Source organism: Taudactylus pleione, unplaced genomic scaffold (assembly GCF_031769625.1).
Source record: "Taudactylus pleione unplaced genomic scaffold, aTauple2 ptg000427l, whole genome shotgun sequence".
In the NCBI taxonomy this organism is placed as follows: Eukaryota; Metazoa; Chordata; class Amphibia; order Anura; family Myobatrachidae; genus Taudactylus; species Taudactylus pleione.
In genome coordinates, this window is record NW_028284829.1 from 454,783 (window position 1) to 482,123 (window position 27,341).

The following is a 27,341-nucleotide window of genomic DNA, read 5'->3' on the forward strand; positions in this document are numbered from 1 at the left end:
AGAATGATGTCACTGTGACATTCCCATAAGCCCTCACCTCCCCAGTCATGTCCCTGTATTATTACTAGTGATAAGAATGATGTCACTGTGACACTCCCATAAGCCCTCACCTCCCCAGTCATGTCCATGTATTATTACTAGCGATAAGAATGATGTCACTGTGACACTCCCATAAGCCCTCACCTCCCCAGTCATGTCCCTGTATTATTACTAGAGCTAATGATGTCACTGTGACATAGATGGGCCAAGTGGTTCTTATCTGCCGTCAAATTCTGTTTCTATCCCAATAAGAACTCACCTCCCCAGTCAACACGTAGATGATCTCCAAAGTGAGATGTAATATCCTGTCACTCTTGTCTTTGTCCATCCTTAGTGAATCTTCGATTTATGCACAACGGGTTTAACTTTCACTTGAAGTCTAATAAAAGATTATGTGGTTTCTCCTAGCTCAATTGTGTAGAAAATATAAAAATAACTATAATCAACATGGAGTAAATAACTCTTTATATGTCACTATACAGGCCCCTCCCTCTATATAATAATATCACATACACAGACACAGTGTGTGTGTGCTGGAAGCTGTCTTATTCCTCATTACACATCAATATACAGACCCATCCCCCTATATAATAATACCACATAAAGAAGGTGTATGTGCTTGGAGTTTATTCATCATTATATATATATATATCTATACAGACCTCTCCCCCTATATAATATCATCACATACACAGTGTGTACTGGGAGCATAGTCCTCATTATATATCACTATGCAGACCTATCCCCTATATAATAATAATAATAATAATATCACAAACACAGTGTGTACTGGGAGTTTAGCCCTCATTATATATCACTATACAGACCCCCTCTATATAAGAATATCACATACAGAGTGTGCTTAGAGCTTATTCCTCATTATTTATCACTATACAGACCCCCCCCCCCTTATATAATATCACATACACAGTGTGTGCTGGGAGCTTATTACTCATTATATATTACTATACAGACCTCTTCCCCCTATATAATAATATCACATACACAGTGTGTGCTGTGAGCTCATTCCTCATTATATATCACTATAAAGACCCTTCCCCCTATATAATAATATATCACATACACAGTGTGTGTGCTGGGAGCTTATTCCTCATTATATATCACTATACAGACCCTCCTACCCTATATAATAACATCACATACACAGTGTGTGCTGGGAGCTTATTACTCATTATATATCACTATACAGACCTCTCTCCCTATATAATAACATCACATACACAGTGTGTGCTGGGAGTGTATTCCTCATTTTATATCACTATACAGACCCCTCCCCCTATATAATAATATCACATACACAGTGTGTGCTGTGAGCTCATTCCTCATTATATATCACTATAAAGACCCTTCCCCCTATATAATAATATATCACATACACAGTGTGTGCTGTGAGCTCATTCCTCATTATATATCACTATACAGACCCCTCCCCCTATATAATAATATCACATACACAATGTGTGTGCTGGGAGCTTATTCCTCATTATATATCACTATACAGACCTCTCCCCCTATATAATATCACATACACAGTGTGTGCTGGGAGCTTATTCCTCATTATATATCACTATACAGACCCCTCCCCTTATATAATATCACTATAGAGACCCTTCCCCTTATATAATAATATCACATACACAGTGTATGTGCTGGGAGCTTATTCCTCATTATATATCACTATACAGACCCTCCTACCCTATATAATAACATCACATACACAGTGTGTGCTGGGAGCTTATTACTCATTATATATCACTATACAGACCTCTCTCCCTATATAATAACATCACATACACAGTGTGTGCTGGGAGTGTATTCCTCATTTTATATCACTATACAGACCCCTCCCCCTATATAATAATATCACATACACAGTGTGTGCTGTGAGCTCATTCCTCATTATATATCACTATAAAGACCCTTCCCCCTATATAATAATATATCACATACACAGTGTGTGTGCTGGGAGCTTATTCCTCATTATATATCACTATACAGACCCTCCTACCCTATATAATAATATCACATACACAATGTGTGTGCTGGGAGTGTATTCCTCATTATATATCACTATACAGACCCCTCCCCCTATATAATAATATCACATACACAATGTGTGTGCTGGGAGCTTATTCCTCATTATATATCACTATACAGACCTCTCCCCCTATATAATATCACATACACAGTGTGTGCTGGGAGCTTATTCCTCATTATATATCACTATACAGACCCCTCCCCTTATATAATATCACTATAGAGACCCTTCCCCTTATATAATAATATCACATACACAGTGTATGTGCTGGGAACTTATTCCTCATTATATATCACTATACAGACCCTTCCCCCTAAACAATAATATCACATGCAGTGTGTGTGCTCTGAACTTAGTCCTCATTATATAGCAGTATACAGACCCCTCCCCCTATATAATAATGATAATAACGTCGGCATTATTCACAGGGGACGCTAGGCATCCTCCGTTATATCGCACTGTATAATAACCCTCTCTCACATCTCCCCCCGCTGAGGAGAATAATAACATTATTACACACATATATTACCTCAGCCCAGCTCACAGCCCCGGATGTACTTATAGAGCCTGGAGGCGTTACATCCGCTCTCCAGGTTCCAACATGGCGCCATGGAGACTGCGTGGCCACGCCCTCTCAGCAGCGTCACGTGGAGATATTGATTAATGACACCATTACTGTGAGTGCTTAGGAGACCACAGGAAAATGGCCGCCGTTGATTACTGAAGACAGTACAGCTATATTAAGATCTGTATGGCTGCTGGAGGCGCTACTCCCGGCCAGAGGATGCAGACTGCTGCTGTACGGGGTGTCACCAGGGATAGCTCAGCTGTTACTGCTAAGAATGGAGGGACTTATTTTATGCACCCCTGTGTAGCCTCACAGGTGTTCCTTTTCTCTATGGGCTCTATTTACTACAATCCGCATTTAAAATGTGTTTGTAGTGTGATATTTCCGACGAAATTTGCATTACGAATTAAGGAAATATCACAGGGACGTATGAAACATCTCTTGCAGGGACAGAGCATGCGATAAAGCTCTCTCCCTGTGAATCCCCTCCGCACACTTCTCCCTGTATTTTTCGGAAAAATTACAGGGAGACTGCATATGCGCCGCCGCCGGATACCGCGACCCCCAGCTCAGTCACACCGCCGGTGATCGTTGCTCCGTTGATATTCTCTGGGGCTCCGGTCAGCTGTTCTCCCATCCTGCACTGTGACCACGGCCAGCTGTTTATGCAGTAGCTGACCAGGGTCACAGTGCAGGAGCCGGGAGCCCAGCTGACTGGACATTATCAGAGCACCGATCACCCTGGATGCAGGTAAGAGGGGGTTTTTGCAGTGATAAGCTTGTCGTTTATTTAGAATCCCCTCCGCACACTTCTCCCTGTATTTTTCGGAAAAATTACAGGGAGACTGCACATGCGTCGCCTCCGAATACCGCGACCCCCCGCTCAGTCACACTTACCTCCGGTGATGTCCTCTGGGGCTCCAGTCAGCTGTTCTCCCATCCTGCATTGTGACCCGGTCAGCTATTCTATGCAGCAGCTGACCGGGGGTCACTGTGCAGGAGCCGGGAGACCAGCTGACTGGAGCCCCATTGAACTTCATCAGAGCACCGATCACCCTGGATGCAGGTGTTTTTATTGTTCCAGTGATCAGCTTGTTGCTTATTTAGACCACACAATGTTAATAAATACAGCCCTAAGTATGGCTACATGTGGCTCTATCTATTCATTTATTTCCTATTATGTATATGCATAGGTGTGCGCAGGTGCCAGGTCATGGACTGGTCATGGACATCCCCCCCTCCGTCTGGGACATAGACTACTCACCTGGATGGCCAGGTGAGAAGTGTATGTCCCGTTGGAAGGTGTGGACGAGGTTGTCCATGACGCAGCGGAGGGGAAAGTGTCCTCACAGGTGCACCTTCCCCGTGTATGGCTACATATGGTTTTATTTATTCAAATTATTATGTATGTGGTGTCCTCACAGGTACTTCACCTCTCTATGTATTGCTACATATGGTTCTATCTATAAATTGGGGTTGTAGATCCCAAGATCTTTTTTTATTATTCCAAAAACTTCCTGCCAACTTATTTTAGGGTTATCTTGGCTTCAACAACATTCCCTTTAGATTGGAACACACCTCAGGTTCTTGGTCTTCCAAAACCTGAAAGAGCCTTTGTGTCAGCTCCTATCTTGAAACAGCCGGATGTGACCAAATCTTTTTATTTGGAAGTTGATGATTCCTCTGTCTGAGCAGGTTCTGTACTCTCTCAAAGGTCTGAGGATGGGAAGCTTCATCTATGTGGTTTGTACTCTAGAAATGCCTCTCCACTTACTAAAACAATACCATTGGGGATTAGGAGCTTCTCACTTTGCACCTGCGCTTGGAGGAAAGGAGATATCTTCTGGAAGGTGCAACTTCTGGAGAGCCTTATATAAAGCTTGAGGAATCAGTCTTTTCATCTGTTACCATGCATAATCAAATGGAAAGACCGAATGTGTCAACCAAGATCAGGAAAACTTGCAATTCTATATCTCTTCATCAAAAGAGGGCAGCTCAGTTTAGTCATTACTCATACACCAATTCTCCTTTCTACATAGTGTATGGTCTTCATCCTCGAGTACCTCTGCCTTCCTCTTTCCCTTCTCCGTCAGTTCCTGCTGCCAAGGTTCATCTCAAAAAATTCTCTAAAATCTGGCAGATTAAGTACAATCTCAAGACCTTTGATCAATATGAATTCTTTGCTGACAAACAGAGCCATTAATAATCTAAAGGTCAGAGACACTCTTGACACAAAGTTCATTCAAATTATTTGCCCAGCGCTACATCGGTCTCTTTAGTATCCTTCAAGCCACTAATCCAGCCTCCATCCCTCCCAATCCCTAACTCGTTTCTAATCTTTCTGCTTATACCATTGGTCATCAACAGGTTTTACACTCCTGATCCAAGAGCCACAGAGACACCAACTCAATTTGAAATGAAGAAGAGTTATGGATTTCAAATTTTTAGGGCAAATGAAATGTCCTGGTGCCAGACAGGATAAATATTCAGGAACAAACCTAGGACAGCACTCTGGATCACTAATATACATTTCGGGCCCAGCATAGCGTCTTTATAAAGGGCTATAATGTCCCCAAAACACTGTGTCACTATGCCTGGAAGACAATTTGGTGCATCATCCAGAGTGTTATCCAATGTTTCATAGATGCCCAGTGACGCTAGTAGTAGATCTCCAACAATTCAGAAGTCACCAGAGACAACTGGGCCCAGCCTCTCCCCTGGGTGTCATGACAACAGCTTCAAAGAGATCAGACTTACACACTGTCCTGAATAAAGGCAATGGAAGGCTAAGCATTAGTGTCAGAGGGAAGACGGCCAGCGTATATGTGACAGTATGGAATTACAGGCTATGACATAGTATAGGAAGCTATTAGCAGAGCACTATGGGGAATAGTAATAGAACATGTATTAATAAGATTATACAGGCTTTCCCCTTGTTACATTCTCCTTTCCTGCTTTGTCTTTTCACCTTTTTCCATGGTTACATGATCTTAAAACAATTAAACACAGGAAGTGAACTTGGTCAGTAATTATAGACTTTATTACCTGCTGCATGTACTAATCACATAATTACATGTCATGTCTGTACTGATCCATCAGCTACTTATTCTCTATGCAAAGAATAAAAAGTATAGATACAAAATAAAACCAAACCTAAGACAAATTCCAGAAGTCACTGTAAAAAACGACACATGTACATAACATATGAGGAATATGAACATAACGTAAGATAGGCTAGCAGTGTACTGTAACACACATACAAAAGAGCGGCAAATTAAAATATCGTGACATCTAACGTGTTACATACATCTTCAATATCGTCCCCAGCCCATAGTACATGCCGCCATTTTGGGGAAGTCTTTATAAATCAGTGATAAAATTCCTCGGTGATGTCATTGGTTCCTAATGAGCGGAGAGGCGGCATTCTCATGGAGGTCACCACAGCGCACAACATGGCGGCCATGACTGATTGTTACAATGTAATTGTTAGAGGAACCATCCTACGTGCAGCCAGAAGGTAGTCACCGCACGCTGTTGTGTGATATACACGTCTGTGTGACATTACCCACACCTGAAAGCCATGACTTAGAATTGTCCCTGTGGTTATGGATGATATCTCTGTTTTTGGTGCATCTAGTTTTGCAGCTGTTACTCCTTTCTCCAAAGTACTGCTCATTCCCGCCTCGTGCTAAATCATGAGCTAGAGAACATCAGGACTGTAATTGTTACATGCCACATTAGTGTCTGAGCGTTATTACTTGTGCATGTATGTCCCTATAAATGTACTTTCTCATATTGGACCTGATACACAGGTAGGAGCATAGAAAAATGAACCAACAACGAGCAATTTTCTCTTGGAACAAACCATTTTGCAATACAGGGGGTGTACATGTATGTATAGGTGTAACCGATTGTGCATGTGTTACGGTACATACACGCGGGACGATGTGCTCCATGAACGAAAGCGTCCTGTGTGTCCCCGGCAGGGGTGTGCTCAGAGCCGTTAACGACACGGAGCATAAACACTGAACGAAATCAAGAACGATATCGTTCAATGCCGGGCTCCCTCCGTCATCCCCGAACATGTTCAACCTGACTATATCGTCAGGTTGGATGGGAGGTTTAGGCGATGAACAATAACTACCAACTACAAACGGGAGTGCGCATTGGTAGTTATCGTTATGGGGCTGATAATTAACGTTTTTTTTGGACGACTGAACGATGTCGTTATCGTTGTCGTCCAAAAAATCGTTGCGTGTGTACGCAGCTTTACACTCCTGTCTGTGATCTGCCTGCTGGTAGTGGGATGGTGTGTGCTGCGGTTGCTAGGTAACTGCCTTTCCACTCTGGCTCACCATTAATTAGGCAGCTCCTGCCCTGACTGACAGCTCTCATGGCCGCTAGTTCACAGCTGCTTTAATCAACACTGTGTTCTTGTGGTTGGTCACATGATTTCATACCAGCAGCCGATTGGGTGTTATACATATAAATGGACTCAGGGCCTGATTCAGAGCCGCTCATTCTCTCCGAGCGATGTTCGCACAACTGCGCATGGGTTGTAATACGCATGCGCGAACCAATCATTGCGGTCGGAAATTGTGTGCTCGCAAAATAGCGAATGCCTGCTAATTTGAGTGACAGAATGGAGGAGTTTGTGGGTGGTAACAGGGGAAGGTGCTTGAAAACGGGGAGTGGAGATCCGAACGCAGGCGTGCCAAACGGTCAAAACGGGCGTTTTAAGGGTGTGCATAATTAACAAAGCAGCGTCATCGACCTCGTCACTTGGTTGTCTTTCAGCCTGAACTGCTCGCATGATTGCTATAGGAAAATTCAACCACAAGCACTGCGAGCAGTTCATACGCCTTTCGTTGTACTCGATTAATCTAATAAATAGCGGAGATGACGTAGGATGCGAGCGGCCAGGGGGTGTTTTTTTAAAAATAGCGAGCACATGTTTCGTTTGCTTGTTCAGACATAGAGGCGTCAACAGACCGCAAAGAGCGAGCGCTCTATTTAAATATCCGGCCCCTTTTTCTGAACGAGCGAGCGCAAATAGCGTCCGGCTCTGAATCAGGCCTTCAGTACAGTCACTGCCCTGTCAGTGTTAGGTTTTACCTGGACGAGCTCCTGTCATTTCCGTTCCTGAGGATTGTGCTATTCTATGCGCTGGATCCCAGCCGACTCCTGAACTCTTGCCTGCATCTGTTCTGTGTCCTTCTCCTGCCATGTATCCTGTCTGTATCATATGTCCTGCTTGAGACGCCATAGCTGTGAGTCTCTCTCCCAGACTCTTCTTCACTATTAGGTGATAACAGCTATGCACTACTCAGATGAAGTCCAGGCGGTAGCTAAGTACTAGTGATCAGTGTGGTTCAGGGAAAGGCTACTGTTATTGGTGACACATCTCGCACCATAGTTCTGTATAGGGGTTATCAGCCGCGGAGACAGAGGAACATAACAGCGTATAATGAACATGTACTGGGCAGCCTTGATTTCACATTGAAATGTTAAACTACAACTCTCTGTATTTTTAAATCTGCTCCACCTGCAGTGTCACATGGCTTTGCCCGGGTACAAACTGCCCCTAACTCTCAATCAGGCCCATTAAATGCACCTGAAAGGTACAAAAGGAGTCACATATATAAAGATAAAGGCTGAAGCCTCACCTCCCCAGCTCTAAGTATGCGTAAAACTTGAGTCCTATTTAAGTGATGAGGAAACGGCATAAATGGAAGCGTTTGTATAATAACGGCCACCTGGCATCACAGAACTGTATTACACCGTACATTAGGAGCATTGTAATCGCTCCCCAGTGAGCTACTCACAGGTTACTGACCAATTATATGATCCATCTCACATCAGAGAACAGGAACATACTGTAATAGTGTCCCAGATCCAACATCATAGCTCCAGCCCATTGCCAGGATTATACCACTAATACTGTGAGTGTGACAACAAGGTATAATAATCAGCAGTCTACACAAGAGATCAGTTCCCGTCTTATGTTGGAGACATGCATTCCAAACCTGTTGAGGGTAAGTTTATACATCTTATATATAAAAGTAATTAGTCTGTTTGTTTATCTGCCTGTCCGGTTATGCATTCCTACACCCCTGCACCGACTGAGATGAAACCAACATGAGCTGGTCCAGTTCCTAGACAGGTTTTAGGGGGTTACAAACACCAGTCTGACTTTTGTGTTGGTGTACGCTGGGCAGAACTTTAACCCGGGGAGCCTGTCCTGAGCCTTCCACTGGATGGATTTGAATGAAAACTTGACAGAATGGTGGCAATTGGCCAGGGATGCCTAACGGAGTGGTTGGGGTCCTGGTTGGACCTCACGGCGGAGGGTGCCGGTCAAAACTTTGACCCAGGGAGCCTGGGATGGATTTGGACGACATCATATAATAAAATGTAAAAATTTAAACCCGGGCACCACCAAGTACTTCAGCTAGTTCTTTATATATGTACTGTGAGACTGTCACATTGAATTGATCTCCATAAGTCAAAGATATCACACTAACAATTTTGATAAACTATATCTATTAAACTGCACTAACATCAACTGTTACTACGATATTCAGTCACTCAGCCACATTTAATATCCAGCTGCTTTTGCTCTGTGAATTTTTGGATTCTGAGCAAGACCTGATCTGTGTGTAAACAGCTTCTTATGCTGCGTACAAACCTAAATATTGATCTGTCCAGTCAGTCTGGTGGGATGGAAAATCCGGTATGTATGGGAGCAAATAACAAGAGAAATTTGCTCCCAAACAGATTTTTGTTCCTACCAGACAGATATATCTTTAGGTGTGTACGTAGCCTAACGCTCAGAATACATAAATAACTGCTAGCCCGTGTGAGTTCCCTGATGTCTAACGAGACTTGATTTGTGTGTAAACCACTTCCCACACTTAGAACAAGAGAACGGTTTCTCGCCTGTGTGAGTTCTCTGATGCACTATAAGATGCGTTTTCATTGTAAAACACTTCCCACACTCGGAGCACGTAAATGGTTTCTCACCTGTGTGAATTCTCTGATGTCGAATAAGTATTGATTGCTGTATAAACAGTTTCCCACACTCAGAACATGGAAAAGGTTTCTCACCCGTGTGCTTTCTCTGATGCTCAACTAGAGATGATTTAGCTGTAAACCATTTCCCACACTCAGAACATGGAAATGGCCTCTCACCTGTGTGAGTTCTCTGATGTATAATAAGTTGTCCCTTGTATGTAAAACATTTCCCACACTCAGAGCATTGGAATAGTTTCTCACCCGTGTGCATTCTCTCATGTACGATAAGTTGTGCATTGTTTGTAAAACTTTTCCCGCACTGAGAACATAGAAATGGTTTCTCACCTGTGTGACTTCTCTGATGTATAATAAGTTGTCCCTTGTATATGAAACATTTCTCGCACTCAGAGCATGGAAACGGTTTCCCACCCATGTGTGATCTCTGATGTACGATAAGTTGCGCATTGTTTGTAAAACATTTCCCACACTGAGAACATAGAAACGGCTTCTCACCTGTGTGACTTCTCTGATGTACAATAAGTTGTCCTTTGGTTGTAAAACATTTCACACATTCCGTACATGTAAAGAGTTTTACAGTTATGCTAGTTTTGTTATGTTTAACAAGACTTGCCTGATGTCTGATAAGACTTGATTTGTATGTAAAACATTTCCCACAATCAGGACATGGAAATGGTTTCTCACCTGTGTGTGTTCTCTGATGTACCATAAGTTTTGACTTTTTTGTGAACCACTTCCCACACTCAGAACATGGAAATGGTTTCTCACCAGTGTGAGATCTCTGATGTACAGTAAGCTGCGCTTTATATGCAAAACATTCTCTACACACAGAACATGGATATGGTTTCTCACCTGTATGAATTCTCTGATGTATAAGAATTTGCGATTTGTTGGTAAAACATTTCCCACACTCAGAACATGAAAAGGGTTTCTCGCCTGTGTGTGTTCTGTGATGTCTAATAAGTTTTGACTTTTTTGTAAACCCTTTCCCACACTCTGAGCATGGAAACAGTTTATCACCTGTGTGAGATCTCTGATGTTCAAGGAGAGAGGATTTAGCTATGAATGCCTTTCCGCAATCAGAGCAAGGAAAGAGTTTCTCCCCGGTGTGAGTTCTCTGATGTCCAACAAGAGATGATTTGTATTTAAAACATCTACCACACTCAAAACATGGAAATGGTTTCTTACCTATGTGAGTTCTCTGCATTTTATGAAGAAATGATTTAGTGGTAGAACTTTTCCCACCCTCAGAATATGGAACTATTTTGTCATCGATATGAGCTGTACTATGTGTAGCAATGTCTATGTTATCAGGGGAACATGTCTCAGGATTAGCAGGATCCGATGATTTATCGGCACTGGGAAGCATTGAATATACATTTAGAATAATAGGGTTTTCTCCTGGAGCGTATTGTACGATGTTATCTTCAGTTTTAAAATCTGTACATAAAAGTTCTTGTCCCTCCAGGATATTCTCGTCTTTGTATCCATCTGCTGGAAATAAATATATGGATATAGACAACTTATTTTAGAATGCCAGTTCAAGATGTCCAGTTGTATCATTTCAATTTGTAAAACTAGGAACAGCTCATTACAAATATACAACCACATCAGCAAGCACATTACATACATACACGCCACACTGACACGCAGACACGCAGATTGCATGGTCACATGGGACAGCGCCAGCAGAATGCAGACTGTGGCGAGTAACATTTCAGAAGCAGACACGTTTCCCGGCCAGTACCATAGGATGGGAAGCCTCATCGGCCAGTGGCATTATCCAAGGCGGCGCTGCCCTCACCCACAGACACTGGAGCAGGCATGGGTGACACTAGCTGCGACTCCTGGCATGGCACTACACACACACTTTTGGCATTAGCAGTAAGACCTGGCATGGCACACACACCCTTGGCATTAGCAGTGGGACCTGGCATGGCACTACACACACACCCCTTGGACAGAGACACAAAGAGCATCAGGGCAGAGGAAGAGAATGGAGCAGGGCCCAGACGGGTAAGAGCATGAAGTGGAAGAAAGCACAGGGGCAGATAAGGGTACAGGGGCAGGTGAGGGTACAGGGGCAGATGAGGGTACAGGGGCAGATGAGGGTACAGGGCAGGTGAGGGTACAGGGGCAGATGAGGGTACAGGGCAGGTGAGGGTACAGGGGCAGATGAGCAGATGAAGAGCAGCAGTAGATTAGAGGGGAGCTATTGGGCAATGACGGCTGTGTGGTGACACCTCCATGTGTATGAGAAGGTGGCTGTTGGGATGGGCTGTGTGATCTTACAGGGGGGAGAAGAGTCTGGTATTTGCCTTAGTATTACAGTGTTGATATACGGATAAATGAAGACCATATATTAATGGATTATCACACAGGGAAGAGAACAGGTGATATAAAGTGTAGCACACAGAGCGGATTACAGGTAATGCCATAGGGGGAAGGATCATGGGTGACATCATGGAGCCTGCTCTGGGTGACATCCCTGGAGATACAGCGGAGGAGACTGGTGGGATCTATTAGCTACCAGCGCACAATGATGTGATGTGAGGAGAGCAGGGGGGTAATAGGGGCAGGTGAGGTCTGATAACCCCCTCCCTGGGCAGACAGGATTTGTTCTCATTGGTTTGCACTGACAGAGGCTGAAGAATAAGAGACAGTTTCCTGTAGTAAGTGTATCACTCACCTGCGCTGATATCTGTAGGGATCTCCTCCTCCTTACACTGCCGATCACCCCTCACATACGTCTCTTCCTCCTCCTCCTCTTCTAATTCTACTTTAATAGCAGTCAGGACGTCAGTCTAATTATCCCAGACACAACAAATATATCATAAAGCTAATAATCCCAGACACAACAAATATATCATAAAGCTAATAATCCCAGACACAACAAATATATCATAGAGCTAATAATCCCAGACACAACAAATATATCATAAAGCTAATAATCCCAGACACAACAAATATATCATAAAGATAATAATCCCAGACACAACCCAATATATCATAAAGCTAATAATCCCAGACACAATAAATATATCATAAAGCTAATAATCCCAGACACAATAATTATATCATAATCCCAGACACAACAAATATATCATAAAGATAATAATCCCAGACACAATAAATATATCAAAGCTAATAATCCCAGACACAATAATCATATCATAAAGCTAATAATCCCAGACACAATAATCATATCATAAAGCTAATAATCCCAGACACAACAAATATACCATAAAGCTAATAATCCCAGACACAATAATCATATCATAAAGCTAATAATCCTAGTCACAATAAATATATCATAAAGATAATAATCCCAGACACAACAAATATATCATAAAGCTAATAATCCCAGACACAACCCAATATATCATAAAACTAATAATCCCAGACACAATAAATATATCATAAAGATAATAATCCCAGACACAATAATTATATCATAATCCCAGACACAACAAATATATCATAAAGATAATAATCCCAGACACAATAAATATATCATAAAGCTAATAATCCCAGACACAATAATATCATAAAGCTAATAATCCCAGACACAATAATCATATCATAAAGCTAATAATCCTAGTCACAATAAATATATCATAAAGATAATAATCCCAGACACAATAAATATATCATAAAGATAATAATCCCAGACACAATAATTATATCATAAAGCTAATAATCCCAGACACAATAATCATATCATAAAGATAATAATCCCAGACACAACATATATATCATAAAACTAATAATCCCAGACACAACAAATATATCATAAAGCTAATTATCCCAGACACAACCCAATATATCATAAAGCTAATAATCCCAGACACAACAAATATATTATAAAGATAATAATCCCATACCACAGCACAGTAACAATCAGCATAGCTCCCTATTGTGTATAATGACAGAAGTAGGTGTGATACACAAGCAGATATAATAATAATTAGCATTTTCTCCTGATCACAAAACAAACCAGCAACGGGTTACACCAAGTACACAGTATAGATAGAGGTCAGAGAGCGCTCACAGTGTGACATGTCCTAGTTACATAGGAGGGAGAGGTGGTCAGGTTTATGCCTACTATGGAATAAGAGAATAGGGATATCTGAATACAGCAAATGTCATAAGTGTCCATTCACGATTCTTAATGAAACTTCGGGCCACACTTGGGCCCTCATTCAGAGGCGGTCGGAGGATGCAAGCGGTCGCTCAGAAACTGGGCGGCCGCTTGCATCCTGACCGCCCGCCTCTGTTTCGGTCGTTAGGCTGTTGGTTTACACCCACAGCTCTAATGACCGCTAGGGTGATGGTTGCGATGGTCATAGACCATCGCGACCATCGGGGCTTACGACGAGACCCTAGGGTAGGGTCTCCCTTGTCGTAAGCTCCGGAGTGCTTCTGGCTCTGTCAGAGCTGGAAGCTCTCCACTGACATCACTAGTGATCTCAGTGGGGCCTCCCCCAAACGGTAGGCGTTCCCATGGGAACGCCTCCGTTTGGGCTGCCACCCCCCCGGCCCGTCTTCCAAACGGAATGTAAATTCACTGTCACTCACCGTGGCCGTGGATACTAGTGCTGGTTTGATCCTGTAAGAGGGTCACTCCACTTGATAAAGACGCCGGCGAGCGTTGAAACGCGTTGTGAGTGACAGTGAATTTACATTCCGTACCTGCAAAGCCTATTTCATGCCATTTAAATAGAGCACCCGGGTTCTATACCATCTGTAAAGGTCATGGATTAGTCTTGTTACCATCTGGTATGGATGTATTATTGCTTATATATATAGCGTTCCCGCTAGGCTGTTTTAGCGGGGCGCGGCGCCCTGCCCTCTTTCTGGAAGGCAAAAAGCGCCCTGCCCTCCAGAAGGAGGGCAAAAAGCGCCCTGCCCTAACAGCCTGCGGCAACCGTCTTCACCCGAGAGTCACAGTGTCCCGCGGGTGAAGAAATGTGCGGTGACCCGGTCACCGCCGGAGAATAGACGCCGGGCGCATGCGCCCGGCATCTATTCTCCCTGTCTGCAGGGCTTGGGGGCTGCCCGGCGTGTCCGTAAGTGCTGGGCACGCCCCCAAGAGTGACAAAAAGGGGAAAAGAGGACGCGTCTTATAGACACGCCCCCTTCTCGGTCGCGAGCCTTCGGCGGCGCACGGACATGTACTCTCTAGCTCCGGCGCCCTGCCTCGCGCCGGAGCTAGAGGGAACACTATATATATATATATATATATATATATATATAATTTTTTTTTATACATTAAAAAGTGATTTGTATCTAGATCCTGAGTTTATCTTCACTTTCATATATGTGGCCAATGGGAAGTTGAAGGGAAATATATATGGAGAGAAGAAACCTTTGTGAGCCTGCAATATGCCTTACTGATGTAAGCTTATAGTAATTACTTTATACATCTTCTGCTACATGCACTAACGGTGTATTCTACTACTGAGCACGTCCTTGGGAATCCATGGACTCATCCTTCAGTAACTGTGTACATCCTAATAGTTATGTACCCCATTCTTTGTATTTTGTTTCTCATATCATGATAATCCACGTTGGAGTTATGAGAATATAAAACCGCTTCGTTGGAATATTACAGCTGCACATTTGGGATCTGTGTCTCCCGGTGGATTTTGACCCCTCAGCGCTGTTTATGGATTTCTCTGTTGTACCTATGTATGTATATAAAGTGGTGTTTCATTTTTTTAAACCAGAGCTGCTGTGAGGTGTTGCGCCCTATAATTTAGTGTGGTTTTTCGTTTTATTGCACACTTAGCCTCTGTTATTTATTTCTTTTAATAAATCACTGGCCAAACAGAGGCCAATCTGGAGCAGTGCGGTAATAACCATGGCTTAAAGCCGGCTGACGAAATGATTGCTGCTCACAGTAGGGAATAGAAGGTGATCTGGGACCTCCCAGAGCCAGGTGGACATACGCAGCGGCAGCTGAAGTTGAGGTCAGTGCAGTATGGATCCGAGGCCTTTTCGCACATTCTGACCAATCACAGAAAGTACAGGCACAAGCAGAGGACTATGTAGAACCTAACACCAGCAAGGTGAGAAGATCACTGAATGTATTTATCCGAGTCCTGGCCAATTGTGATACCTGAGCAGTAAGGAACCCATGAAGGCCAATGAATGATCAGCATACGAGTTCCTATCAGCACACGACGCCAGGGTGACGTATGGTCGCCTAGCGACGTCACAAACAGATGAAACTACTGAATTACAACTTGCAGCTTATACCCGGGACAGAACGTAACACTGCCGTGTATCAGACGGCCACGCAGTGATACAATGTAACGCCAGAGGCACTTTAGCAGACTGTGTGGCCGAGAGTAGGGGGATGGGCCAGATCTGAGCACAAACGCCTCCCCACCCTGAACCTGCCACTGGGGCCTACAGGAACAAAAAGTTACCCAGCAGGTGGCAGCAAGACCCATGAAGCCAGAGTAATATATAGAGCAACGGTGGGTGTATTTGATAGGCAGCTCAAAAGAGTACATACTGGTGGTAGGCAGCATACAGTGCGGCATGTCTAAGGGATAAATATGGATAAAGACATAGGATCAGAGGATCAACCAACAGACCTAATGAGGCAGACGCTGCAGTAAGTATCTTAAAGTGATGAGATGGCGAGCGTCACCGGAGTGTTAGATTCCACCATACCTCCATAATATAGTGATGGCAGGCTCAGCTGCAAGGGATATGGGCACACCACACAGTCATCGGGCAATGTCTAGGGCTCGGATGTGTGGTGCCAACTGCACTCCAGGGAAGTGGAATGTGATGGCTCTGTACTGGCTGTGACAGCTCCAGGACAGGGGGCCTGAGGAGCAGCATGGGCAGAGATTCATGCAGCCGGAGCAGGGTGTGTTGTTCCCCCTACCTGAGGCTGGAGAGCAGGCTGTGGTTAGGTGAGGTCGGTGCTGTAAGAGACAGTCACCATGCAGGGAGCACTGCAGAAGGGCAGCACAGGTGGAAGGAGATGTTGTTCCCCTACCTGAGGCTGGAGAGCAGGCTGTGGTTAGGTGAGGTCGGTGCTGTAAGAGACAGTCACCATGCAGGGAGCACTGCAGAAGGGCAGCACAGGTGGAGGGAGATGTTGTTCCCCTTACCTGAGGCTGGAGAGCAGGCTGTGGTTAGGTGAGGTCGGTGCTGTAAGAGAAGTCACCGTGCAGGGAGCACTGCAGAAGGGCAGCACAGGTGGAGGGAGATTTTGTTCCCCTTACCTGAGGCTGGAGAGCAGGCTGTGGTTAGGTGAGGTCGGTGCTGTAAGAGACAGTCACCATGCAGGGAGCACTGCAGAAGGGCAGCACAGGCTGTGGTTAGGTGAGGTCGGTGCTGTAAGAGACAGTCACCGTGCAGGGAGCACTGCAGAAGGGCAGCACAGGTGGAGGGAGATGTTGTTCCCCTTACCTGAGGCTGGAGAGCAGGCTGTGGTTAGGTGAGGTCGGTGCTGTAAGAGACAGTCACCATGCAGGGAGCACTGCAGAAGGGCAGCACAGGCTGTGGTTAGGTGAGGTCGGTGCTGTAAGAGACAGTCACCGTGCAGGGAGCACTGCAGAAGGGCAGCACAGGTGGAGGGAGATGTTGTTCCCCTTACCTGAGGCTGGAGAGCAGGCTGTGGTTAGGTGAGGTCGGTGCTGTAAGAGAAGTCACCGTGCAGGGAGCACTGCAGAAGGGCAGCACAGGCTGTGGTTAGGTGAGGTCGGTGCTGTAAGAGACAGTCACCGTGCAGGGAGCACTGCAGAAGAGCAGGACAGGTGGAGGGAGATGTTGTTCCCCCTAACTGAGGCTGGAGAGCAGGCTGTGGTTAGGTGAGGTCGGTGCTGTAAGAGACAGTCACCATGCAGGGAGCACTGCAGAAGGGCAGCACAGGCTGTGGTTAGGTGAGGTCGGTGCTGTAAGAGACAGTCACCGTGCAGGGAGCACTGCAGAAGGGCAGCACAGGTGGAGGGAGATGTTGTTCCCCTTACCTGAGGCTGGAGAGCAGGCTGTGGTTAGGTGAGGTCGGTGCTGTAAGAGAAGTCACCGTGCAGGGAGCACTGCAGAAGGGCAGCACAGGTGGAGGGAGATTTTGTTCCCCCTACTGGAGGCTGGAGAGCAGGCTGTGGTTAGGTGAGGTCGGTGCTGTGAGACAGTCACCATGCAGGGAACACTGAAGTAGGGCAGCACAGGTGGAGGGAGATTTTGTTCCCCCTACCTGAGGCTGGAGAGCAGGCTGTGGTTAGGTGAGGTCGGTGCTGTAAGAGACAGTCACCATGCAGGGAGCACTGCAGAAGGGCAGCACAGGTGGAGTGAGATGTTGTTCCCCCTACCTGAGGCTGCAGAGCAGACTGGTAGCAGTGAGGAGTGTAGGGGAGAGGGAGCAGTGAACGGCCTGAAGATGGCACATCGGCAACAATTTCCATGGGGAAATTTGATGATGTCTTCCAAAGCTTACCCGAACACAGGGACGCCCACTGCTGCCTTCTCAAATCCGTCCAACAGCGTAAACATCGGTAACATCAACAAACATCGGGCAGCCACGCAGTAAGGCCAGTCTGACCAGCCGCAAACACGGCGTCTCTCCTGACACGCAGAGAGCTCTCATGCTGCGCAGGAGAACGCAATGGCTGATTTATGCACGCCCATGAAATGGCGTTTATATGGTAAGACATGCCTGCGTTCTTCTAACCTTCCAGTTACCTCCCCCAAACGCTGACTACCTGTCACTCACTCTGTGAGTGATTCCTCTGTACGAGCGTAATTGCTGCGGGCGCGCAGTGTGCTTTCGCACATGTGCAATTGGAAACAATCGTTTGTTCTGCGTAAATATTGGCTTTGCGGAAATCTTTCATTGACAGGACCTGAGCACGAGCCTTTAGTGTCAGACCAGAACGTCATTTTTTCTGGCAACTTATTAACTCGGCGCGTATTACTTCCGGCAATAAGTATTCAGGACATAGGGGAAAAACCACAGAACGGCGGCTTGCGTTAAAATGTTGTGTAAAATTCACAGCAATTACCGGGAAACCTGCCATTTTGCCAAAATCGGAGACGGTTCCATTCTGCTCACAGGCATTTGCGCATTTTGCCGCTTAGCAATTAATAAAATATGGTAATGCGTCAGCTGACGGAATTTGTATTAAGAAGCCCACCGGAGCCCTCACAGCTGCCCACAACTGCGCACACAAACGCAGTATTGGAGCAAGATCCTGAAAACATCGACTCCTAGAGTGAGTCTATGGTCACTCAGAATGGCCGCGGTAACTGAGACGCTGGAGCTTTGTTCTACGCGCGTGCGATCGCAGACGCTGGCTAGTACACGCCCAGGAAACGGCCCCGATACGACTTTTAGCTGGAACGCCTTGTAACCACCCACAAAACGGTCTCTTCCTGTCAATCATTTGACACAATTCGATCATTCGATCGCAATTCATTCCCCGCGTGTGTGATGCATGCACACACCACCGATAATCGCTGCGGGTAAATCACCATAGCGATTGGTAAGATGTTACACTATGAGAACTCTCCTGTCTCTTGTTTTTTTTTTAATTAAGATATATTTAATAATATATGACTGAATAAACTGATATGAAAATATGAGATATGGTAAGAACTTACCCTTGTTATCTCTATTTCTACGAAGTCCATAGGGTTCCACAGGATACCTTGGGGTATAGGTCTGACGTCAGTCGCAGGGCACCAAAGAGTTAAGCTTTCAGCCTCCCAGGATGCACTAGGTCCCCCTCCTATACCCCGCCCCCGGGCCAAGGCACCTCAGTTAGTTACCAAGCCATAGGCCGGAGGAGGAGAAGGAAGAGAGAGAACAAAGATCTGGACACATACAAGAATCAGATTCTCACCAGAGGGAGACGGAAAACAGGTGACCAGAGCAAAGCCCATCTGCAGCACAGGTGCGACAGGGCGGGAGTCCTGTGGAACCCTATGGACTTCGTAGAAATAGAGATAACAAGGGTAAGTTCTTACCATATCTCATATTTTCTACTTCAGGGTCCATAGGGTATCCACAGGATACCTTGGGGATGTCCCAAAGCAGTATCCTGTAAGGGTGGGGACGCTCCTGTGCAGAAAGGAGAATCCGCCGCCCGAAGGAAGCATCCTGAGAGGCGAAGGTGTCAAACCTGTAATACCTCACGAAGGTATGGACAGAAGACCACGTAGCAGCCTTGCAGATCTGAACTGCCGAGGCACCACGTCGAGCTGCCACGAAGGACCCACAGACTTAGTGGAATGAGCCTTCAGAGAAGGAGGGACCGGTAGGCCTTCATGAAGATAAGCTTCAGAAATAGCCATACGGATCCAGGCTGCCAAAGTTTGCTTTGAAGCAGGCCAACCCTTTTTACGGAAGCCATAGAGGACAAACAAAGCGTCCGACTTCCTAAACGAAGAAGTGTGGTCAACATAAGTCCTTAAGGCCCGCACAACATCCAAAGAGGCCTCACCCACGGAAAGACCCGGTGAGTTAAAGGCCGGAACAACTATTTCCTCGTTAACATGAAACTGGGAAACAACTTTGGGAAGAAACTCGGGCCGAGTGCGGAGCACTGCCAAACCAAGAAAGGGGGTCTACAAGAAAGAGCCCCTAACTCAGAAACACGTCTGGCCGAAGCAATGGCCAGAAGGAAAACAGTCTTAGCTGTTAGCCATTTAATATCCACTGAGCCCAGTGGTTCAAAAGGCGGTCCTTGGAGAGCCCTCAGGACCACAGCCAAATCCCAAGGCGCCACAGGTGGAACAAAGGGCGGCTGAATACGGAGAACACAACCGGGATTGTAGCAATCCTACGGTGAAACCAGACAGATAGGGCCGAAACCTGTACCTTCAAAGAAGCAAGGCGAAGCCCATGATCTAGTCCCGCTTGCAGGAAGGCGAGAATCCGAGACAGACGAAACTCCCGCGGTGCATAACCTCTCGGTCGACACCACTGGAAGAACGTATGCCACACGCGATGGTATATCCTTGCGGAAGACGGTTTCCGAGCTCGTAACATGGTACGCACCACAGAGCTGGAAAACCCCCGGGACCTCAGCGTGGCCGTCTCAACAGCCACGCCGTCAAAGACAGCCGAGTCAGGTCCGGGTGAAGGCAAGGACCCTGAGACAGAAGGTCCGGTCGTAGCGGCAACCGCAGAGGACTGTCCACGGACAGACCCTGAAGGTCTGAGAACCAGTGCCCGCTGGGCCACGCGGGAGCTATCAACAGGAGCGTCCCTCCTTCCTGTTTGAATTTCCGGATTACCCGTGGAAGAAGGGAGACCGGAGGGAACAGGTATGCGAACCGGAACGTCCACCGGACGGACAGAGCATCCACCAGAGACGCCCCTTCGTCTCTTGTGCGAGACCTGTACACCGGCAACTTGTTGTTGTGCCGGGACGCCATGAGGTAGATTTCTGGAAGACCCCACCTGCCCACCAGTAGTTGAAAAACGTCCGGGTGCAGGGACCATTCCCCTGGCTGAACGTCCTGGCGACTTAGAAAGTCCGCCTCCCAATTTAGCACTCCCGGGATGAAGACCGCTGATATGGCCGGTAGATTGTGCTCCGCCCAAACCAGGATCCGAGAGACCTCTACGAGAGCCGCCCGACTGCGAGTTCCTCCTTGCCTGTTTATGTAGGCCACGGTGGTAGCGTTGTCCTGTGCCTGCAGGAGAGCATTGAAGACCGCACGGAGTTCCAAGATATTTATTGGAAGCTCCGCTTCTGTCGGCGTCCACCTGCCCTGGAACAAGTGTGGACCCGAAACTGCTCCCCAGCCCCGAAGACTGGCGTCCGTTGTCAACAGGACCCAATTTGGAACCCAGAACGGACGTCCCTTGTTGAGGTGGGTCGTCTTTAACCACCACGCAAGGGACAGGCGAACCTCCGGGGTGAGCACAATCGTCTGGAACTTCAGAGACTGAGGCAGCCCGTTCCACTTGGACAAGATCAGGTGCTGCAGAGGTCTGGAGTGAAACTGGGCGTATTCCACCATGTCGAACACCGACACCATGGAGCCCAGTAACCTCATCGCCGAGTGTAAGGACACCCGGCGGCTGTGCAGACAACTGCGCACCCTTGACTGTAAAGCAGAGATCTTGTCCTCCGTCACGAAGATCCTTTGCTGTCCCGAGTCCAATAAGGCTCCAAGATGCAGAATCCTCCGAGACGGGATTAGAGTGGACTTCTGCCAGTTGATTAGCCAGCCGTGCCGTTGCAGCAGTGCAATGGTCAGGTCCAAGTGGTGTAACAGGAGCTCTGGAGATCCTGCCACCAATAACAGGTCGTCCAAGTACGGCAACATGCGGACTCCTTGCAGCCGCAGAGAAGCCGCCATGACCGCCATCACCTTGGTGAAAACACGTGGTGCTGTCGCCAGGCCAAAAGGTAACGCCCGAAACTGGAAGTGGTCACTGTGGATTGCAAACCGAAGGAACTCTTGATGGCGCAAAAGAATAGGGACATGCAGGTAAGCGTCCTGTATGTCCAATGACACCATGTAGTCCCCAGGTTCCAGCGCCAGAATGATGGACCATAGGGTCTCCATCCGAAACTTCTGGACCCGCAAAGACTTGTTGAGTGCTTTGAGGTTGAGAATCGGACGATATGACCCATTGGGTTTCTGTACCAAAAATAGATTTGAATAGAAACCCTGGCCCATCTGGGAGAATGGAACAGGCACTATAACTCCAGCCTGGAGCATAGTGTGCAATACCTTCCGCAGCTCCGTAGCCTTGTTCCGGTCTGATGGTAGACCCGTGGTGAAGAATCGAGCCGGGGGTCTGTGCCGGAAGGAGAGGGCGTATCCGTGGGAAACCACCTCCAGAACCCAAGTGTCTGTCGTAGTGGTCGACCAACACTGGGCGAACTGTAGCAGGCGGCCTCCCACCCTGGGATCCCCCAAAGGGAGGCCCGGACCGTCAGGCCGCAGGCTTGTCATCTGGCTTGGGGGGCGGACGTCTGGTACTCCATGCCTGCTTCCGGGGCTTGACCGATTTCTTAGGGCCAGCCTGTCGAGGAAATGACTGTGGTTTGGGCCTGCCCTGGGCCCTAGATGACCGAAAGGACGATGGTCCAGAACCAGAAGGAGCAGCGGCCGACGGGAGACAAGCAGATTTGGCTGCCGCCAGCGTGGCCACAATCTTATCCAGATCCGGACCGAAGAGAACTTCTCCGGTAAACGGCAACGCTTCCAGACCTTTCTTGGAATCTGCGTCCGCCTTCCAGGATCGCAGCCACAAGGTGCGACGAGCAGCTACCGCTGCTGAAGAAATTCTAGACACCAGAGTACTAATGTCTAGGGCCGCCTCGTTGATATATGTGGCCGAATCACGGAGATTGCCAATCAACTCCGCCTGTTCGGCCGGACAGTCGGATTCAAAAGAAGCCTCTAATGAATCCGCCCAGCGCTCCATCGCTCTGGCAACCCAGCAAATGGCCATAGCCGGCCGTGCTGCCCCCCCTGCAAGGGAATAAGCGGACTTCAGGCAGATCTCCACCTTGCGGTCCGTAGCATCCTTAAGGGAGGACATGGATGGCATCGGCAATGTGGCACTACGGACAAGACGGGTCACGTGAGAATCCACCTGTGGAGGAGATTCCCACTTAGCAAAATAATTATCCGCGAACGGATAAGCCACCGCCAGGCGTCTCTGCGGCTGGTATCTTTTGCCAGGTTGTTTCCACGCCTCCTCTAAATGGTCCACCAACTGACCCGAAAGAGGAAAGACTGTGGCATCGCCCTTCACATCTTTGAAAAAGGCATACTTAGATTTAGCCGCTGGGGGAACTTCGTCCTCAATCACCAAGGCTGTGCGGACCGCCCGAATAAGTCCAGGAATATATACTTTGGACTTAGCATCAGTGTCCTTAGTATGGAGAGGTTCCTGATCGTAAGGATCCAGAATCTCCCCATCATCAGACGTCCCTTCGTCATCCTCATAAGGAGCGGACAGAGACGCCATCGGCCTTTTATGAGGCCGCATCACAGACTCCCCTTGCAACACATCCGACAAGTGCTGTACAGAACTCGTCAGGGAGTTAACTCACGCTGGCTCCTGAGAACCCGGGAGCGGGGAAATAGGGAGACTGTGGGGTACCACCAATTGTCGTGGGAACCCCTGCATGGGTGACGACACCACAGACTGCTGGGACAAACCCATCGGAGTAAACGCGGGCTGCGGAGCTAACTGGCCCACTAAAGCTGTTAACGCCTGAGCGAAACAAGCCCAGGGCGGCTCCTGTACCGGTGCTGTAACCGTAATAGGCCGCGCCATGGACAAACACTGCCGGCAAAGGCCCTCCGCGCTACCCTCCCCCTCCGCTAGCGGTACTTTGCACGTGGTACACTGTAGCCGGAGGGGAAAATCACTTTCAGACATGATGGCACCACGTATGTGACCTCTCTCACCAATTAAGTATTAAATAGGCGAGAGACCACCCTGCAGCACCGCACTGCAAGGGCTTTAGCAGAAAGAACAGGGACAGTAATAAAGCTGACAGTTTTGAGAAGATAAAGTTACAGGCAGCAGCGCTAGCACAGTCACATACAATGCAAAAAAAATCAATTCCTGCACTAACAGCGCTGATCACTCAACTACACAGACACAGGGCCTGGTAGGACACAGCGCTGCATACACAGACCTGAGCCACAGCGGAGGAGAGGTATGCGGGGGGACCCAGACCATGATGCTTCCTTCCAGGCTTCCAGCAGCGTTCACCATGCGTTCTGGAGAAGATGGCCGCCGAGGAGCAGAGAGGAGGCTGGCCTGGGGGAGGAGCGCTGCCACAGGACCAGTCGGCAGCATGCAGAGAGGGCTGTGTGCAGCGGGGGAGGCGCCGGCAGTGAGACAGGGAAGGCGCGCTCCCCTGGCATGCATTTAACCCCTGGGACGCCGCAGCGCTACCGCTCTGCTGCGGTCCGCTGTCCCAGGGGGTAGTGGAAAGCGCAGGTTCAGTACCTGGCTCCACGCTGCAGACAGTCCCCAGGGAGCCCCCTGCCTGGGGACTTAGGACCATGTGACCAGCGGGGACCCACCGCGGGACCCCGCTGCTTACCTTTGTCCCCCTTGGATCCGGCCATGGTCCGGAACATCTGGGGTCACCGCTAGCTGTGACCCCAGATGCTCACCAGCATCCCCGGATCGGTACCGGCGGGGGTGTAGGGAAGACAGCATGGACGTCAGGACTGACTGCACTGAAGAAAGCTTCAGGGGCTCTTCTAGCCCCCACTCCGACAGGTGCACCCGACGCCGGCCGGGCACCAAACTAAACTGAGGTGCCTTGGCCCGGGGGCGGGGTATAGGAGGGGGACCTAGTGCATCCTGGGAGGCTGAAAGCTTAACTCTTTGGTGCCCTGCGACTGACGTCACACCTATACCCCAAGGTATCCTGTGGATACCCTATGGACCCTGAAGTAGAAATAGAAGAATATTAGTGTATAAGATCCAGGCAGCGTTTCTTACAGATCATATAATAAAAAGTCACTTTGGTAATTGGAGAGACCCTAAAATCCCCCCTACCTGATCCTCCTGTGTGGTCCTGTGATTTCCCTCTGTACCATCCTGTGGCTGATGATGGCGGAGATCTCTGTCTGGGGGGTTTCTGCTGCTGGGTCCATCTGTAGGAGACACACGGTGACTGAGTACATCGTACATAATGAGTGTGTCTAGGTGACCCCCAAATCCGCTCCCCCGTTTATCGTAATTTAAAGTCCCCACTTACCCAGTGATGAGAGGGGCCAGTGATTCTCCATCCTCACATCCTCATACAGATCTTGGTGACCTTCTGAATTCTCCGGCTCCTCCTGAAACTTTATGGGAACCTGACACACACATTGACACAGTCATCACCCAGACACATCCCCTGGTGTTACTGTATAACCTCCCATTCCCAGCAGTCACCTCTCCTGTCACCAGCCGGATGATCTTGTTGGCGAGTTCCAGGATCTTCTGATCATTGTCTCTCTCATGTATCAGGGAGTGAGGTGGAGGCACCGTGATGGAGCTCAGGGTCCTGCTCAGTCCTCCTGACACATGGGGATGGCTCCTGGGTGTCTCACACTCACCAGATCTCTGTATCAGTGCTGTGTAGTCCTGTGTATTGGGAAAGAGAGCAATACAAGGGGTCACCTCTCCCGACATCTCCATAGAGCCCATCATTCATTCTCCATATAATGATAATATCACATACACAGTGTGTCTGCTGGGAGCTTATTCCTCATTATATATCACTATACAGACCTCTCCCCTATATAATAATATCACATATACAGTGTGCCTGCTGGGAGCTTACTCCTCATTATTTTTCTCTATACAGACCCCTCCCCACTATATAATAATATCACATACACAGTGTGTGAGCTGGGAGCTTATTCCTCATTATATATATCATTATACAGACCCCTCCCCCTATATAATATCACATACACAGTGTGTCTGCTGGGAGCTTATTCCTCATTATATATCACTATACAGACCCCTCCCACTACATAATAATATCACATATACAGTGTGTCTGCTGGGAGCTTATTCCTCATTATTTTTCTCTATACAGACCCCTCCCACTATATAATAATATCACATACACAGTGTGTGTGCTGCAAGCTTATTCCTCATTACATATAACTATACAGACCTCTCCCCCTATATAATAATATCACATACACAGTGTGTGTGCTGGGAGCTTATTCCTCATTACATATCACTATACACACCTCTACCACTATATAATAATATCACATACACAAATGTGTGTGCTGGAAGTTTATTCCTCAGTGTATATCACTATACAGATACCTCCCCCTATATACTAATATCACATACTCAGTGTGTGTGCTGGGAGCTTATTTCTCATTATATATCACTATACAGACCCCTCCGCCTATATAATAATATTACATACACAGTGTGTAAGCTTATTCCTCATTACATATCACTATACAGACCTCTCCCCTTATATAATATCACATACACAGTGTATGTGCTGGGAGCTTATTCCACATTATATATCACCATACAGACCCCTCCCACTATAGAATAATATCACATACACAGTGTGTGTGCTGGGAGCTTATTCCTCATTATATATCACTATACAGACCCTCCTACCCTATAACAGAGATATGGTAAGAACTTACCTTTGTTATCTCTGTTTCTACGAAGTCCATAGGGTCCACAGGGTTGACCTTGGGGTATAGCTGTATCTGGATCCACGGGCACCACGCAGTTAAAGCTTTCACTGCTCCCAGGATGCACTTGGGTCTGTCCTCCTCTATACCCCGCCCCCGAGCCACAGGCACCTCAGTTGGTAAGCAGCCAAGGCCGGAGGAGGAGACTAAACAGAGAGAAGGAAGACTGGAACACACAAGAAACCATACTCACAGAAGACAGAAAAACCGGTGACCAGCCACACAGCCCATTTGAAGCCAGGTGCGTCAGGGCGGGCGCCCTGTGGACCCTATGGACTTCGTAGAAACAGAGATAACAAAGGTAAGTTCTTACCATATCTCTTGTTTTCTACTTCAGGGTCCATAGGGGGTCCACAGGGTTGACCTTGGGGATGTCCCAAAGCAGTTCAACTAAGGGCGGGGACGCTCCTGTGCAGAAAGGAGACTCCTGCGCCCAAAAGATGCATCCTGAGAGGC

The 27,341-nt window shown here is 47.3% G+C and overlaps 2 protein-coding genes across 2 annotated transcripts in view; both read right to left on the minus strand.

The window, feature by feature from the left end:
* LOC148506101 (uncharacterized) overlaps positions 1-2,619 on the minus strand; it is a 37,719-nt gene extending 35,100 nt beyond the window's left edge. Inside the window, exon 1 of the mRNA XM_088447283.1 lies at positions 299-2,619. Within this exon, the coding sequence (XP_088303409.1) occupies positions 299-367 (69 nt within the window). The 5' untranslated portion in view covers positions 368-2,619. The remainder of the gene's footprint in view (positions 1-298) is intronic.
* Positions 2,620-5,684: 3,065 nt separating this feature from the next.
* Positions 5,685-26,880, minus strand: LOC148506102 (uncharacterized). The gene is made up of 6 exons (XM_088447274.1): positions 26,835-26,880; positions 25,600-25,791; positions 25,421-25,520; positions 25,219-25,316; positions 12,388-12,502; positions 5,685-11,192 (listed from the first exon to the last, which is right to left on the minus strand). The coding sequence occupies exons 1-6, from the start codon at positions 26,862-26,864 to the stop codon at positions 9,517-9,519; spliced, it is 2,211 nt and encodes a 736-aa protein (XP_088303400.1). The 5' UTR covers positions 26,865-26,880; the 3' UTR covers positions 5,685-9,516.
* Between the last annotated feature and the right edge of the window lie 461 nt (positions 26,881-27,341).

Bases quoted from the DNA above. Each gene is read 5' to 3' on its own strand.
- LOC148506102 (XM_088447274.1), bottom strand. From the start codon at position 26,864: ATGGACTTCGTAGAAACAGAGATAACAAAG. The intron at 12,503-25,218 runs GTAGGGGGGATT...TGGGATAATTAG, and splicing joins GGACCACACAGGAGGATCAG to ACTGACGTCCTGACTGCTAT. The intron at 11,193-12,387 runs GTGAGTGATACA...ATTTATTTCCAG, and splicing joins CCCTACAGATATCAGCGCAG to CAGATGGATACAAAGACGAG.